Source organism: Mus pahari, chromosome 1 (assembly GCF_900095145.1).
Source record: "Mus pahari chromosome 1, PAHARI_EIJ_v1.1, whole genome shotgun sequence".
Lineage (NCBI taxonomy): Eukaryota > Metazoa > Chordata > Mammalia > Rodentia > Muridae > Mus > Mus pahari.
This window is the reverse complement of record NC_034590.1, coordinates 17,039,694-17,053,798: the sequence shown is the minus strand read 5'-3', so window position 1 is coordinate 17,053,798 and position 14,105 is coordinate 17,039,694. Positions and strand designations below refer to the sequence as shown.

The following is a 14,105-nucleotide window of genomic DNA, read 5'->3' as shown; positions in this document are numbered from 1 at the left end:
AGAGAGAGAGAGAGAGAGAGAGAGAGAGAGAGAGAGAGAGATCGATCCTCAGAATGGGGAGAGATGTAGAAGACCTTTGGGAGTCTTCCCTCAGTTTCTTTCCCACACACCTACCTCAGTGGCAAAGAATCCTTTGGGTCGGTGCTTGCCCAGGGATGCGAGGCCGCCAGGCCCAGGGCTCTCAGTTGCACTAATGGTCTGCTGAGCTGCAGCCAAGATCTCATCCAGTTTGTCTGTGGGGAAGCGAGCCCGGTCAGAGACAGGGAAAGTGAAAGTCGCCTTGCCTCACTAGAGATCTGGGTGCCCTGGGGTAAGATACAGAGCTCACATGGTCCTATCTCTGTCTCTGTGTGGAGGCACCGGCCCAGCAGGCACGGCCCAGGGATGACAAAGCACAGGAGAGTAGGTGGCACGGGGACGGTATGTAGTGCCCAGAGTTCCAGGGCCCTGGGCGCCGAGCTCACGGGTGACTGAAGGGCCCACGGGAAGGAGGAGGGCAGAATGCAGGCAGCATCCCCAGAGGCGGGCGAGGGGACTAGGGTATCAGGGAGCCATGCTGTGGCTTCTTACTGAGGGCCATCTGATACACAGTCCGCTTTTTCTCCATGCTGGGCACTGCTGCAGGCTGTTGTTCATATTCTGTGGGCAAAGGGGAGGGATGAAGCTCAAGGGTACCCCTGCAGAGGGCATGGCCAGCAGGTGTGGACCAGCAGGTGTGGCCAGCGCGAGGTGGGGGCAGTGAGGGGCCGGGTCGAGGGAAGGGTAAATCCGCCGCTGGGGTTGGGAGACTGGGACCCTCCCACCAGACCTGAACCCACTCACCAATTTTCTTCTTCCAGGGGGAGACTAGCCCAGGGGTAGACAGCAGAGGAGCCAAGAGTTAGGACATCAGGGGGACGTGAGGGACCCCTCTTTGGAATTCCCACCTCCCTAGGGACCCCGGGGGTGTGGAATAGTCAGTCACCTGCCCAAGTGGCCCCAGGTCGGGGGTGGGGGGGAAATGAGACCCGCCCCAGGTCATGAGACTCTGTCTGCAAGGCACAGCTAACCTTCCTCTGTGGGTCGAAGGAGCCAGGAGGAGGATGGGGAGGGGCCAGTAGAAGGAGGGGGAGGGGCCAGTAGAAGGAGGGGAGGGGACAAAAGGAGAGAGAGAGGCCCACGGTAGAAGGACACATACAGACCCCCAGAGACCCAGGACAGAGAAACAGAGATACAAGAGGGCAGAGAGGAGGCTCTCAAAAACTTCCCAGTGACACACAGGCAGGCCACGGAATCTGGCCCAAGGACATGGGGGAGGGGCGGGACAGGAGGAGGACAAGGACCCCTCGTGACTAACAACACTGACAAAGTCAAGGGTGGTCCAGCCCCTTGCCCCTGGCCGCCCCTGGCCCTCAGCCAGCCGGCCCCACAGGCTCACCCATTTCCTCCAGCTCTGAGGTCATAGACTTGGAACGCAGGGAGATGGCTGGGGGCGGGAGCCGCTTAGCCTGCTGGGATGCTGGAAAGGTGGGGTGGGTGGGAGGTGTCAGTGTTGCAGGGAGGAGACCCCTCCACACCCACTCCTTTCACTGCGCTTCCAGAACTCTGAGAACAGCACCCCAGCATGCTGAGCCCTCTCTGCCTCAGTTTCTCCCCAGAAAGGTTCTGAACAGGCAGGCTTTGAGGGGAATGGAGCGCCTTGTGGGAGTCTGAAGAGTAGCCCTAAGAGTCTTAATTTGGAGGCAGTGGGATACTCAGGCCTGGCTCTGCAGGTAGCTGGAGAAGCTCCTGTATTTTAAGACCAACTCTCCTATAGCCCAGGCTAGCTCAAACTTACTAAGTAGCTCAGGATGACCTTGGACTTCTGAGTCTCCTGCCTCTACTTTGACGGTAGGATTGCAGGTGTGCACCAAAATGCCCTTTTCTGCAGTTCTGGGAATGGAACCCAGGCTCTGTGTGTGCTAGGCCAGTGCTCTACTGACTGAGCTAAGGCCATAGCTGTGAAGAAGTACCTTTCTTGTGGACAGCCTCGTCCATGTCTGGGTGTCTGGTCACCATCACCACCTTGACCATCAGTGTGTTGCCTCCCTGTCGGATCATGTTGACCACCTGACGGTGGCCAACCTTCACTACATTCTGTCCGTTCACCTGTGTCATGGAGGAAGGATAGAAGCTTTTTAGATCTAGAGTCCCCAACCGTGACCGCCTACCCCACCCTCTCCCCTCCATGGCTCTCTGGAATCCCCACATCCCCAGGACTGGGCTAGCCTGTGCACACCTGGTCACCTTCACACCCATCATGTCCTTGTATTGCATATGTTGGGGGACAATTCCGTGATGCTTTTTAAAAATGTTCCTCTTTAGCTACAGTTATACTCTATAGCCCAGGCTGGCCTGAACTCACTAGGTAGCCCTGGCTGGTCTTGAACTAGTGGTGGCGGTAGTGGTCCTGGGGTGACTAGCTGGAATGAGAGGTGTGAGCTCCCACACCCAGCCTGAGCACCTTTCAAGGGTCTAGGAAGAGTTGCTGGAAAGGAGTGGGCGATCCCACAGACTGAATAGGGTGAACAGGCCACCAGAAGTGGCACATAGCTTGTGGACTTAGGGGTTGTCATCAGGGGCCCCAGAGGACAGTGTGGCTGGGGCTCACCTCGATGAGGAAGTCTCCCATTCGTAGTCCAGCCCGCCATGCCACGCCACCCTCGTCCACAGACTCGAGGTACTGCAGCGCCGGGAAGGCCGGGGTGGGGGTGAATTCCTCGATGGGGGTCTGCGCTGCAGACGGGGAGGAGCCGGCGGGGTCGGAGGGGAGGGGGTGGAGAGGCCGAGCAGGGGATGGGGCTCAGACCCAAGTCACAGAGGACTCACTGGAGCTGAGGGACCAGCACCCGAGGGTGGGGCAGTGGGTGGGCTTAAGGGCGTGTGTGGGGTCCCTTCTCGTTTTCCATCCTCCCTGTCCAGGCCCTGCTTTTTGGGTCAGAGGATCTCCCATCCCCTCCCTGGCCAGCACTCACCCTTGGCCCCCCGGAGCACGAACCCGAACCCCTCACTGTCCTTCTTCTGCAGTAAGACTGTCTTCTCCTTGATGATGTAATCACTGGCAGGAGGCAGGAGGGGGTGGGGGTGGAGAAGGGCTCATGAGGCACAGAGTTGGTGCTCCACCCCATCATGGGGCACCCCAGCCCCTGCTTAGAGACCATTCACTGCAGTTCCTCACCCCCTCCAGTCTGTACTTATGCTCAAGACACCCCCTCAAAGCCCGGGGTGCTCTTGTTTCCACCCACTCTTTCCTCATTCATCCTTCCGCGAATCCATCCACCCATCCATTCAGCAGAGCTGTTACTGAGCCCACGGTGCACCAGGCACCCAGTGGGGTGGGCAGAAGAGGCTCTGAATTACCACAGCCCTGCTTGGGTCCTGGCTGGCAGCTTCCTGCTTGTGACCTTGAACCTATGGCTTTAACCTTTTGTGCTTCAGTTTCCAAGTCTGTCATGGGGGCCTGCCTAAAGAGACTATAGGGGAGGTCGGAACACTACACACTACAGTGTCTGTGTGTGGCACTACACACACAGGGTTTAGCAGCACAGAGCCCACCCTGTGTCCCTAGGCCAAGGTGTTAAGTCAAGAGAGCAAGCGCACTAACACGTCTCATTCCCTTACTATGGGAATGCTCCAGAGGACCAGAGGATCAAAGCCAACCAAAAGAATGTTTGCATCACCCTGTCCAGTATGATGCCTGCTAGTTGCACATGACTATTTTTATCAACATTAATCAGGGTTAGATTTAAAGTGTCAGTTACTCAGTTATGATGGCCAATGTTCCTAACGATGGTGCTGACACAGAACATTCCTGTCACGGATGGAAAGTTCCAGGGGACTGTGCTGACTGCTGCCATCCCTTGATAAGTCACACATGGTGTCACACACCAATGACCAGTTCTGATGATGCAAGCCTGTCTTCTCAGCTCCTGGGCGGGTGCTGAGGAAGTATGTTCGAAAGTTCAAGACCAGCCTGAGCAACTTAGGGACGCTATGTCTTAAAATAATGTGAGAAGAGAGCTAGGGATGTAGCTCAGCAGTAAAGCTCCTGTCCAGAGACCCAGTGAGGGGCTGGGGACGTGGCTCAGTGGTAGAGCCCCTGCCTAGAATCCCCCAGTGAGGGGCTGGGGGCGTGGCTCAGTGGTAGAGCCCCTCCCTAGAATCCCCCAGTGAGGGGCTGGGGGCATGGCTCAGTGATAGAGCACCTGCCTAGAATCCCCCAGTGAGGGGCTGGGGGCGTGGCTCAGCGGTAGAGCCCCTCCCTAGAATCCCCCAGTGAGGGGCTGGGGGCGTGGCTCAGTGATAGAGCACCTGCCTAGAATCCCCCAGTGAGGGGCTGGGGGTTGGATCTATGGTAGAGTCCCTGCCTAGCAATCACTAAGGCCCTAGGTTCCATCTCTAGCACTGGAAAAAAATAAGCACCAGTCCCCCTCAGTTCTAAAGCTCTATTCCTCACCAGCACATCTCAGTAAGACATAAACCATAAACACAGAGGAAACTGGATAAAACCCCAGTCATAGCCCTCACTCTCATGCTTGCTCAGGCTGGTTGTAGCACAGCCTCTGATCCTGGATCACCACTCTACCCCTCAGCAAGCCACAGCCACGTTCGTCCCAACAAGGACAGGGACACCTAAACTGCTCTACCTCAAGCTAGTTCCTTTCTGAATACCCTAGAATACCCAGTTCCAAATTCACTGCAGTCACATTCTCTGTTAGCGCCCAGAACCCAGGGCCAGTGCCCCGCACTCTCTGTGTCACAGCGATGCTCAGACACTACCCCCCCACCACTGAATCTCAGTTAGATTGTATGGCTCTAAGCTACTCCAATAATATCCACGCAGGCTCCCCCAATTACCCACCCCCATGTATTCAGCTAACAGCCCTCCACAAGTACTCCAGTATATTTCAATGACACCTCCACACATCCCAGTGTGCCCCGATCCTGACTCCCCCTCACTTTGATATCAGCGTATTCCCATCACACGCCCTCTGAGTACCTCCCAGCACACGGGAATAACACCTAATTGTGTGCCTACTGCATTGTGGTGCCACCTCCCTCCATCAGTGTCTGTGTAAGCTCCCATGACCCCCCCCCAGCTTCCGTGGTAAAACCCAGGCACCTGAATAGCAGTGAGTGTTCTGCACAAGTCCAGGTGCTGCCTCCCTCCTTGTGGAACTTGATGAGTACCACATCACGCATGCACACATAGGAATGTTCCAGCCTCTGCACTTACCCAGAGGTCAATAAAGCTGTCCACAGGTTTCTACCTCCTCTCCCTCAGCCCTCCCCAGTTGCCCCCCCCCCAGCAGTCTTTGCAGCTGCATGGAGCAGATATTGGGAGAAGACTAAAGGACTGAAGAAAGGAAGGTTAAGGGTAGACGGGAGAAATGGGTCTCAGGAGGCTGGAGGGAAGGATGAGGTGGAAGGTGAAGGGACAGTCTGGGAGGTCAAGGAAGCTTGGTTCTGACTGTGCACTCTGTGGCAGCCTCATCCTGACACACTAGGACAACCTCTTATAAGCCTTTATGTCCTTACTATTCAGACAACTTCTCCACATTCCCAAGAACCTTCCCAGGAGGCTATAGTGCCCTTCAGGCTCCGCCTTTACACCCCACCAAGGCAAAGTCACCTTCAGCCATCCATACCTCCCTGCCACCCTCACCTTCCCCATGTTCTGTCTCTCTGCCTCTGTCTCTCTCCAGCCCAGGCTGCTCTATATGTCATTACAATCCTCTTGACTCAGCCTCCCTGGTGTTGGGGTGATGACTGTGAGCCACCACATCAAACTCTGCCATCTCTCTCGGCCCTAACTCTACACACAAGCCTCAGCTAACCCCAGTGCCCTGTCTTCAGATACAAGCAGGCCTCTTGTCCATATGCTGAGGCCGAGGGCTTGTTGCTGGCCTGGCAGCATGGAAAACCCTTCGCAACAGACCCACTGGGTTAGCCCCCTCCTCAGAGCCAGTCCGGGAAGAAGACATAAATACCACTCATTTCCATTTTACAGGCGAGTAAGTCAGGCACAGAAAGGTTAAGAAACTCTCCAGAGACACAGACAGCATCGTTTTGTGTTTGTTTCCTAGAGATGGCTCACTGCGCAGCTCTGGCTGCCCTGGAACTCACTACATAGACAAGGTTGGCCTTGAACTCACAAAGCTCTACCTGTCTGCCTCTGCCTCCCGAATGCTGGAGTTCAAGGCGTTCACTGCTCTGCTCAGCGGACAAATGACATTCTTTAATGCCCAAGAAAATGTCTGGGTAGCTGCAGCTTGAATTCCTTCCATGTCACACTACCTAAATACCTCAGACACATGGCTTACCCCCAAGTTCAGCAGGAGACCCCTGGGCTGGCTGGTCTTAGGTCAACTTCACAAACTAGAGTTATCTGAAAGGAGGGGACCCCGACATCTCATAAGTACTTATTGATGGAGGGAGGACCCAGCCCATGGTGTGCGTGCGTGTTGGGGGACATCCCCAAGCTGAAGGTCCTGGGTTCTATAAGAAAGCAGGCTGAATAAACTATGTGAAGCAAGCCAGTAAGCAGCACCCTCCATGGCCTCTGCATCAGCTCCTGCCTCCAGGATTCTTCTCTGCTTGAGTTGTTGCTCTGACTTCCCACCGTGATGAACAGTGCTGTGGACATATAAATCGAATAAACCCTTTCCTCCCCAACTTGCTTCTTGGTCATGATGTTTTGTTGCAGCAGTCAAAACCCTAACTAAGACAACCCCCAACTGTTCCTCCAGCCTCCAGGGTTTATCCTAACTTCTGCCAGTCACACAAGGAACCCATCAAGATCCAGGCAATGCCAACCACTGTTTGGGTCATTTAATATTTAAGTCCTTACAACACTCCTGGATGGGACCATGAGTGTCCCCATCTTTAATGCTAGGTTAACTGAGGCGCAGAGCAAGGACCTGCTCAAGATCTCACACCACCTAGAATTGTCAAGACCACCAGCTGCCCCCCACCCCCCACAAGCCACAGACCTCAGTAGCACTGCCTGCCCCCATAACCACAGGACCCTCTCACATGGAGTCCAGCAAGCTGCAGCAGTGCCTATTTGCACAGTTGGCACTGTGTATGCCCCTGCCAGATGTGGTACCCTCAGCCCCAAATGTCCTACTTGCTCTCCTGTCTCTCAGCCTCCTGCCATTGCCTCCTTCCTGAGTCACATCTCCTTGCACACCATCCTGTATTCCCACGACTCCCAAAACTATGCCATCAGTCGGCCAGTCTGAGGGTGCCCATAGGGTATGCTATACCAGGAGACCACCCCTGCACCCGTCGTCCCTTCTTCTAAGTGACCTCTTTGTATGTCTGCCACCTCCGCACCCCTGCCTGCCTCCTCTGAACCTCAGCCTTCCACATTCTCTTGTCTCCTGTACAGAGAAGCCCGTGGTGTCCCCCAATAACACCCACGTTCCCGCTTGCCCACTACGGAAAGTTCTCCTTTGGGGATGCGAAGCTTGCCCTGCCCTGCGGTCCACGCTGGTTTTCCTAGCAGCCTCTTCCGCTCACATTCCTTGCATATACCAAGCGGTGGTGCCGGCTGGGTCCCCGCCCCCCAATCCTCTTCCTACCGCCTGTCTTCCATTCTCACCCCAGCACCTTTCTTGGCACCCAGAACCCGCAAACGCCATTACCCAACCCCTCTCCAGCACCCACGCGTCCCATTTCCCCTCTATCCAGCAACCCCCTTTGCACCACCACCCCCGCTCCCTCTGAGTCCACTCACAACACCACGGTTCGCGGTGCGGACTACCTGCCCATGAGGAGCTGGCACCATGTCCTTCCCCAGGCCATCCCGCCGTGTCCCAGAGAAGGTCTCCAGGGCTTGCTGGTTCCCTCATGGAGACTGCGGCGCGACCGCTCCCCACCCCCACCCCAGGTCCCTCTTGCCCACTCAGGATGCCACAGCCTGGAGCCGGCTGCCATCCACACTGCATTCTCCAGTCCTCGTTCCCTCCCTGTGTTCCCATCTCGGCGGGCCTCTCCACGGCCTGCACAGGGCCCCCGCATGCAAGAAAGCCAGCCCCTGTCCCCATGCTGAGAACAGCACACAGGCAGGTGCCAGAGCCCCATGCAGAAGCTTGCCGAGGTTCAGCCCACGTGCCCCCATCCCCGCAGAGGACAGAACCTCGGGGTCCAGGGTCGATCCTCCCCATGCACAGACTCCTGGGGAGGGCACGGAGCAGGGCACACGGGGACAGAAACACAGAGCAAACTGGGGAGGGGGGAGGGGGAAGAGGGGGCAGGCCAGGCCTAGGAGGCTGGGTGTTGGGAAACACAGCCGCAGTCTCTGGGACAGATGCACTCTATCACACACGTGTGCGCGCACGCACACAGACACACACAGGCGCACATACGCGCACAGTCCCCAGACAGCCTCGCTATGGCTCCAAGTCACACAGAGACAGACACCCCCCACGCAGGGACACACAGATGGACATAGGTGGGGGGTGGGCTGGGAGCCCACAGCCTCCCCATCTCTGTCTCTCACACACGCAGGCGGTCATACGCACACACATCATTGACACACGCACAGCCGCACAGTGACACGCAGCGGAAAAAGAGAAGGGGAGGGAAGGCCGGGGGCGGGATGCCTGTGTGATGGAGGTGTGTGTGTGGGGGGACAGACTGTGAATGGGAGACAGGGGTATGAATGGGGGGACTTGCTGACTCTAGGAAGAGGGGCGGGGATGCGGAGGATTGGAGGGATGGGGGCCTGGGGTATCTGTTTGGGGGGCCCTGGGGAAGTACTCCTTAGAGTAGGGGAGTTAGGGGTGCCAGAAAGGGCAAGAGTGGGTTGCAGAGTGTAGCTGTAGTGGGGCCCTTTCGTGGGGGTTCGAGGGGGAGCAAAAGTCTTGGTGAATAGCAGAGGAGGCCCTGGAGCAGCGTCTGAAGCACAGGAAGGAGGGAGGTGGAAGAGAGTCGGGTTGCTGAGCTGCTGAGAGAGGGTCTGGAAGGGTTCAGGCCTAGGGAAGGGAGGCTACGAAGAGGACACGGGACAGGTCTGGGGAGCCCTAAACGCACGGAGGGTCGTGCGGGGGACGAGCGGGCGGTGCGCGGTTACCTGTAAATGTACCAGACGCTGCGCCTCCGGGGCCCCAGCGCGGGCCAGCTGGAGGATAGCGCAGGGGGCGGCTGGGGCAGGGCGCCCCCGCCGGGGCCACCCCCGACCGCAGACAAAGCCATCGCCACCGCGGCCCCGGCCCCGGCCCGGGTCCCGATCCGGGCCGCCCCCGCCACCACCGCGGCCGCCGTCGCCGCCGCCGCCGCGTCCCCGCTCGGCTGAACCCCCGTGTCCGGGCCCCCAGGCCCCGCCTCATGCTGACCCGCGCCGGGAGGGGGGAGGGGCCGGGGGAGGGGGCGCGCACCCCCCCTCGGGAGGGCGGGCAGCCCCGGGGGGCTCACATGCCGCGGGGGGCGTGCGGGGGACAGCGCATGGCTGAGGCTCCAGCACCGCGGACAGCTCCAGAGGCGGCAGCGGCCCCGCGTTAACCCCTTGGCGTCCTGCGCCGGGCAGCCGGACGGAGGGGGGACGGGCGGGGGAGGGTAACGCGGGGGCCCCTTTGGCGGGAGGAGGGGGAGGGGCAGGGCTTGGGGAGGGGGAGGGAGTCACTTCCGGTCTGTCCCCCCCATCCATACTCCCCCCTTTCCAGAGTCCTCTCCGCGCAGGTGCAGAGAGAGCGAGCCAGAGAGCGGGAGCGCGGGGAGAAGGACGCAGCGCCACACATCACATAAGATGGCACGCCATCGCGTGCGGGGACGCGCAGACAGACAGAACCACACTTTCAGGACAAGGGACACCCAAGGGTGAGAGAGGTAGACCCCTCCCCAAGAGAGGGCAAATAGCTCACCCTCCGCGCAGACAGACACACAGCTCATCCCCAAAATAGTAGAGAAAGGCAGGGTGCAGGGGTGGGTTGAGGGGAGCCAAGACATTCAACTGGAACCCAAAACACAGAACCCAGAGAGTAGTGAGGGGACACATACACCACAACTCATTAGAGAGTCATGGACCCCCACCGCACCCCCCAGGCAGGAGGAGTGTGGTGGCACATGGTGGCACACATCATGGGGTAGGTACACAAGCAAATGTGGCTCAGCTCCAGTTGAGATGCTAGGGACCAACAATAAGATGCAAGGTGTGAGCAGGCAAACCAGGGAACTGCAGACTGGGTCCAGTCTAGCAGAGGCAAGAAGGTATGACCGAAGGGGTCTTGGATGGACCTCAGCCCCTCGAGAGGAGGGAAAAGGAAAAAAATGGCAAGGCTTCAAGACAGGATCGTTATTAGGAAAAGAGAATGGAGTCTGGGGTTGAAGAGACCCCTCCCCACTCAGTCTTTGGAGAGAATGACACCTCCACAAGACCAGGCAGGCCCAGGTCAGAACCCTCAGACAGAGGCTGACTTGGGGTACGGGGACCCTCCATACTCACCCAGGACCCAGAGCCAGAGACCCTGGGGCACAGGGTGACTGGCACACAAGCCCCACCCTGTCAACCACCCATTCCTTTCTCCTCCCCCAGCCCAGACCTCTCCCCCACTGGCCAGGACACAGACACAGGTTTGGATACATTTAATGGAGGGATACTGTGACCGGGGAGATCCTTCCCTGGATTGGGGTGGGATGGGGTGGCAGAGGAGGGTGTCATCGGTTAGATCTTGGATTATGACATTCCTTCTCCAGAGCGCAGCCCTGAGGCCCCTCCTCTGCCCTTCCCTCCCTCAGCATTCCAGGTTCTGAATTTCAGACCAATCATAGAAGAGAAGACGTACGCACACTGGGGCCACCAAAGAACACACAGTGACACGGGGTGTGTAGAGAGATCTGTCACCTGCTCACGTGTGAGCAGACACATGGACATCTCTGGCAGTGCTTGCCCACAGTCAGAGAAGCGCACATGTTGCAAAGCCAGCCACGCAGCCAACACCGACACAAATGTACCCATATGCACCGAGGCTGCGGCACACAGCCTTCGTTAGGGTTATTTACAGTGATCCGACTAAGGGCCTTCTGCCCTTGCATGCACGCGGATGCGGCATGCACCTTGGTATAGACACGCCCACACGCTGGGACCCCTCGACTCTGGTCATGCACACAAACACATTCTCATCCCCCATATACAAGCATCCCCTCCTGGCCCAATCCCCACCCTGCCCCGCCCCTCTCACCTCCCTGAGTCAATCCCATCGATCAGACTTCAGAAGCAAGTCAGCCAGCAGCCAAGGAGGGGACAGGTGTCAGTGTGCCCCTCTCTCTGTCCCCACCCATGGGGTCATGTTGGTTCCACCTGCCCCACCCCACCCCCTGGTATGACATACAGGATGTACATGTGTCCAACAGTATGAGACTGCACACAGACAGGGAAACAGGAAGGAGACCAGGGCATCTAACCAGCCCCCACACAAGAACCCAGGGCCCCAGACACACCCAGCCCACATTAGATGGTCTCAGTGGCTGCCAGAGGCAGATCTGGGATTGGGCTGTTATGTTAACAGAACTCTGCCTTCTCCTGACTTCCAAGTTGACCAAGAAGAGAAGCAGGCTTAAAGTGTGCAGTGTGCAGGGAGCTGGGAGAGGCGGGGCACCTAAGGGTGTGAGGACATTTACCTTGGGGCATCGAAGCTGTCATAAGAGCCCACTGTGTAATGCCTGAAGAGTCTCTTTGCCTTGTCACTTCGGCTTTCTGCAGGGACATAAAGCCTTGGTCCCTTACTTTGTAAACAGCAAAGCCTCCTCCCAGACTTCTGCACCCCACTCCTATCAGGTGGGCAGGAGGGATGGGAAGACTGTAGGGTGTGAGAGAGAAGGTTCCTTGTTACCTTGTCTTCCCTCCTGGGAACGGTTTGCCACCTCTTCTAGGCAGTCAGAAGGGAACCAGCCAACTCGACCTTTGACCTGACCTTCCCAGAAGCCTCCTTCCCCGATGCTGAGCACTGGATGGGACAGTGGGAACAGGGAAATGTTTTAAGTTTTCTTTTTATTTTTCCTCTCTTTCCCCCACCCCCTCCTCTTCTTTTTTTTCCTCCTCCTCTGCCCCACTGTATTTTTGAGACAAGTTCTCATGTACGCTAGGTCAGCCTCAGACTCACTTATAGCTGATCATGACCTTGAACTTCGGATCCACCTTCTTTCACCTCCTCAATGCACCCCACACCTAGTTTATGTGGTGCTTGGGATTGAACCCAGGGCTTTGTGTGTGCTAGCTGAGTCCTGTAACAACTGAACTCCAGGCCCTTCTTGAGATTTCTGGGCTTCTCTTTCGCTCCCAACACTCTTGGTGCACACTGTCCTGTGGTCCCGAGACCCAAAGACATCCTTCAAGAGGGATGAGGGCTGAAGAGATGGCTTAGCAGCCAAGAGCACGGACTGCTCTTCCAGAGAGCCTGGATTTGATTCCCAACAACCACATGATGGCTCACAACTGTCTGTGACTACAGCTCCAGGAGCTAACAGTGGTGCAGAGACACACAAACAGGCAAAAGGTTCACATACACAACATTAAAAAAAAAAAAAACTTAAAAAGAAAAATCTGGTGCAGGGTTTGTGTATGTGATTTCCAGGCTAGTCTGGGCTATATCACAAGACCCCATCAAAAATCAAAACAAAAAATTAGGGGTAGGAAGTGGTGAGATGGCTCAGTGGCTAAGAATGCTTACTGTACAACCCTAAGGACCAGAGTTTGGATGCCAGCAGCTATGTTCAAACAAAGACTGAGTGTGGCCACACACAACTTAACACTGCTGTTAGGAAACAGAAAGATCCCTGGGGTCTGCTGACCACGAGCCCAGCTTCAAGACCCGTGAGAGACCCTGTCTTAAGGGGATAAGTCAGAGAGCGATACAGCAGGGCACCCAGCGCCCTTCTCTGCCCTCTGAATATGTGCACCTGTACAAAAGTGTGCATATGTCACACTCAAAACTCCAAACCAAACAAAACTGTTGTGGTGGTACACATCTGTACCCCCAGGCTTGGAGGCAGAGGGATGAGGACTTGAACATCATTCTCAGTACTTGAGAGTTCAAAGCCAGTCTGAGCTTCAAGAGACCCTGCCTCAAAGTTAAAAAACAACATAAAGTCTGGGGAGAAATGGGGGAGACCATGATGGGGAGCCAAGTTGGGACACTCTTGTATGTGAACTTCCTTAACATAGGAGGAGCATATCAGGTAGACCTGGGGAGCAGACCAGGTTCTGTGGCACGCTCCTCCCTTGGTCCTTGTCCCTTCCGGTCACCACCCATACCCTAGTGGAGTGTTTTCTTAAGCCCACTCTTACCCCTGCTGCTCCCTGAAGTCTCTGCCAAGCTCCTCCCCCACTCTGCCCCTCTTGCCATAGGATGCTCTCTTGGCATCCCCCCCTCCCACTGCTCTAAGCAGTGACAACTTCAGGCCTTTAGTAGACCTGTCTTGCCACCCACCACCATCCTGTTCCATATCTGGTGTTGAAGCAAAGATGGCAAGGACACTGAGAGCTCACTCCAGGTCAGAACTCTGGGAAGGGATACTTAGTGACAAGGACACCGGAGCACAGAGAGCTAATGCCACTTGCCATCTGCCCCAGATCACAAGGCTAGTAGTCACAGGCAGGGCAGAATTTGAACCCAAGCCTGTGTAGTTCTAGGAATAAAGCTTTGAGTAGCTAGTGTGTGCCTGAATTCCCAATCAGAGAATGATGCTAATAGCAACAGACACACTGTCTTTTCTGTATCTCCAGTATTTTCTCCAACTCTTTCTGGATAAAAAAGCTGGAGGCAAGCTGGGGCTGGTAGCACAGGCAGTCATCCTAGATTCTCAAGAGGCTGTGGCAGGAGAATTGAAAATTTAAGAGATGTCTGTATTGCAGAGTGAGTTCAAAGCCACTCTTTGTGACTTATTGAGATGCTGTCTCAGAATGCAAAAGTGAAGGCTAGGAATGTGGCTCAGTGGTCGAACCCCTGCCTAGAATCCCCCAGTGAGGGGCTGGAATGCTTGGCTTAATAGTGGAGTGCTTGCCTCCTCAATTCTAACTACTGAAAAGAGAAGAAAAGAAAGAAGAAAGGAGGAAGGAGGAAGGAGGAAGGAGGAAGGAGGAAGGA

General features: G+C 56.4%; 1 protein-coding gene across 5 annotated transcripts in view; it reads right to left on the bottom strand.

The window, feature by feature from the left end:
- The window catches only part of Shank1 (SH3 and multiple ankyrin repeat domains 1), a 49,747-nt gene that overhangs the window by 14,721 nt on the left and 20,921 nt on the right, over positions 1 to 14,105 (bottom strand). For 3 of the 5 annotated variants that reach the window (XM_021188477.2, XM_029534827.1, XM_029534826.1), the window contains exons 13-22: positions 11,853 to 11,966; positions 11,641 to 11,716; positions 11,202 to 11,228; positions 2,994 to 3,076; positions 2,630 to 2,754; positions 1,992 to 2,127; positions 1,418 to 1,498; positions 823 to 846; positions 571 to 639; positions 115 to 233 (exon numbers count right to left, since the gene is read on the bottom strand). In XM_021188477.2, the coding sequence (XP_021044136.1) occupies positions 115 to 233; positions 571 to 639; positions 823 to 846; positions 1,418 to 1,498; positions 1,992 to 2,127; positions 2,630 to 2,754; positions 2,994 to 3,076; positions 11,202 to 11,228; positions 11,641 to 11,716; positions 11,853 to 11,966 (854 nt within the window). The remainder of the gene's footprint in view (positions 1 to 114; positions 234 to 570; positions 640 to 822; positions 847 to 1,417; positions 1,499 to 1,991; positions 2,128 to 2,629; positions 2,755 to 2,993; positions 3,077 to 11,201; positions 11,229 to 11,640; positions 11,717 to 11,852; positions 11,967 to 14,105) is intronic. The other 2 variants (XM_029534821.1, XM_029534822.1) reach the window with 2 other exon arrangements.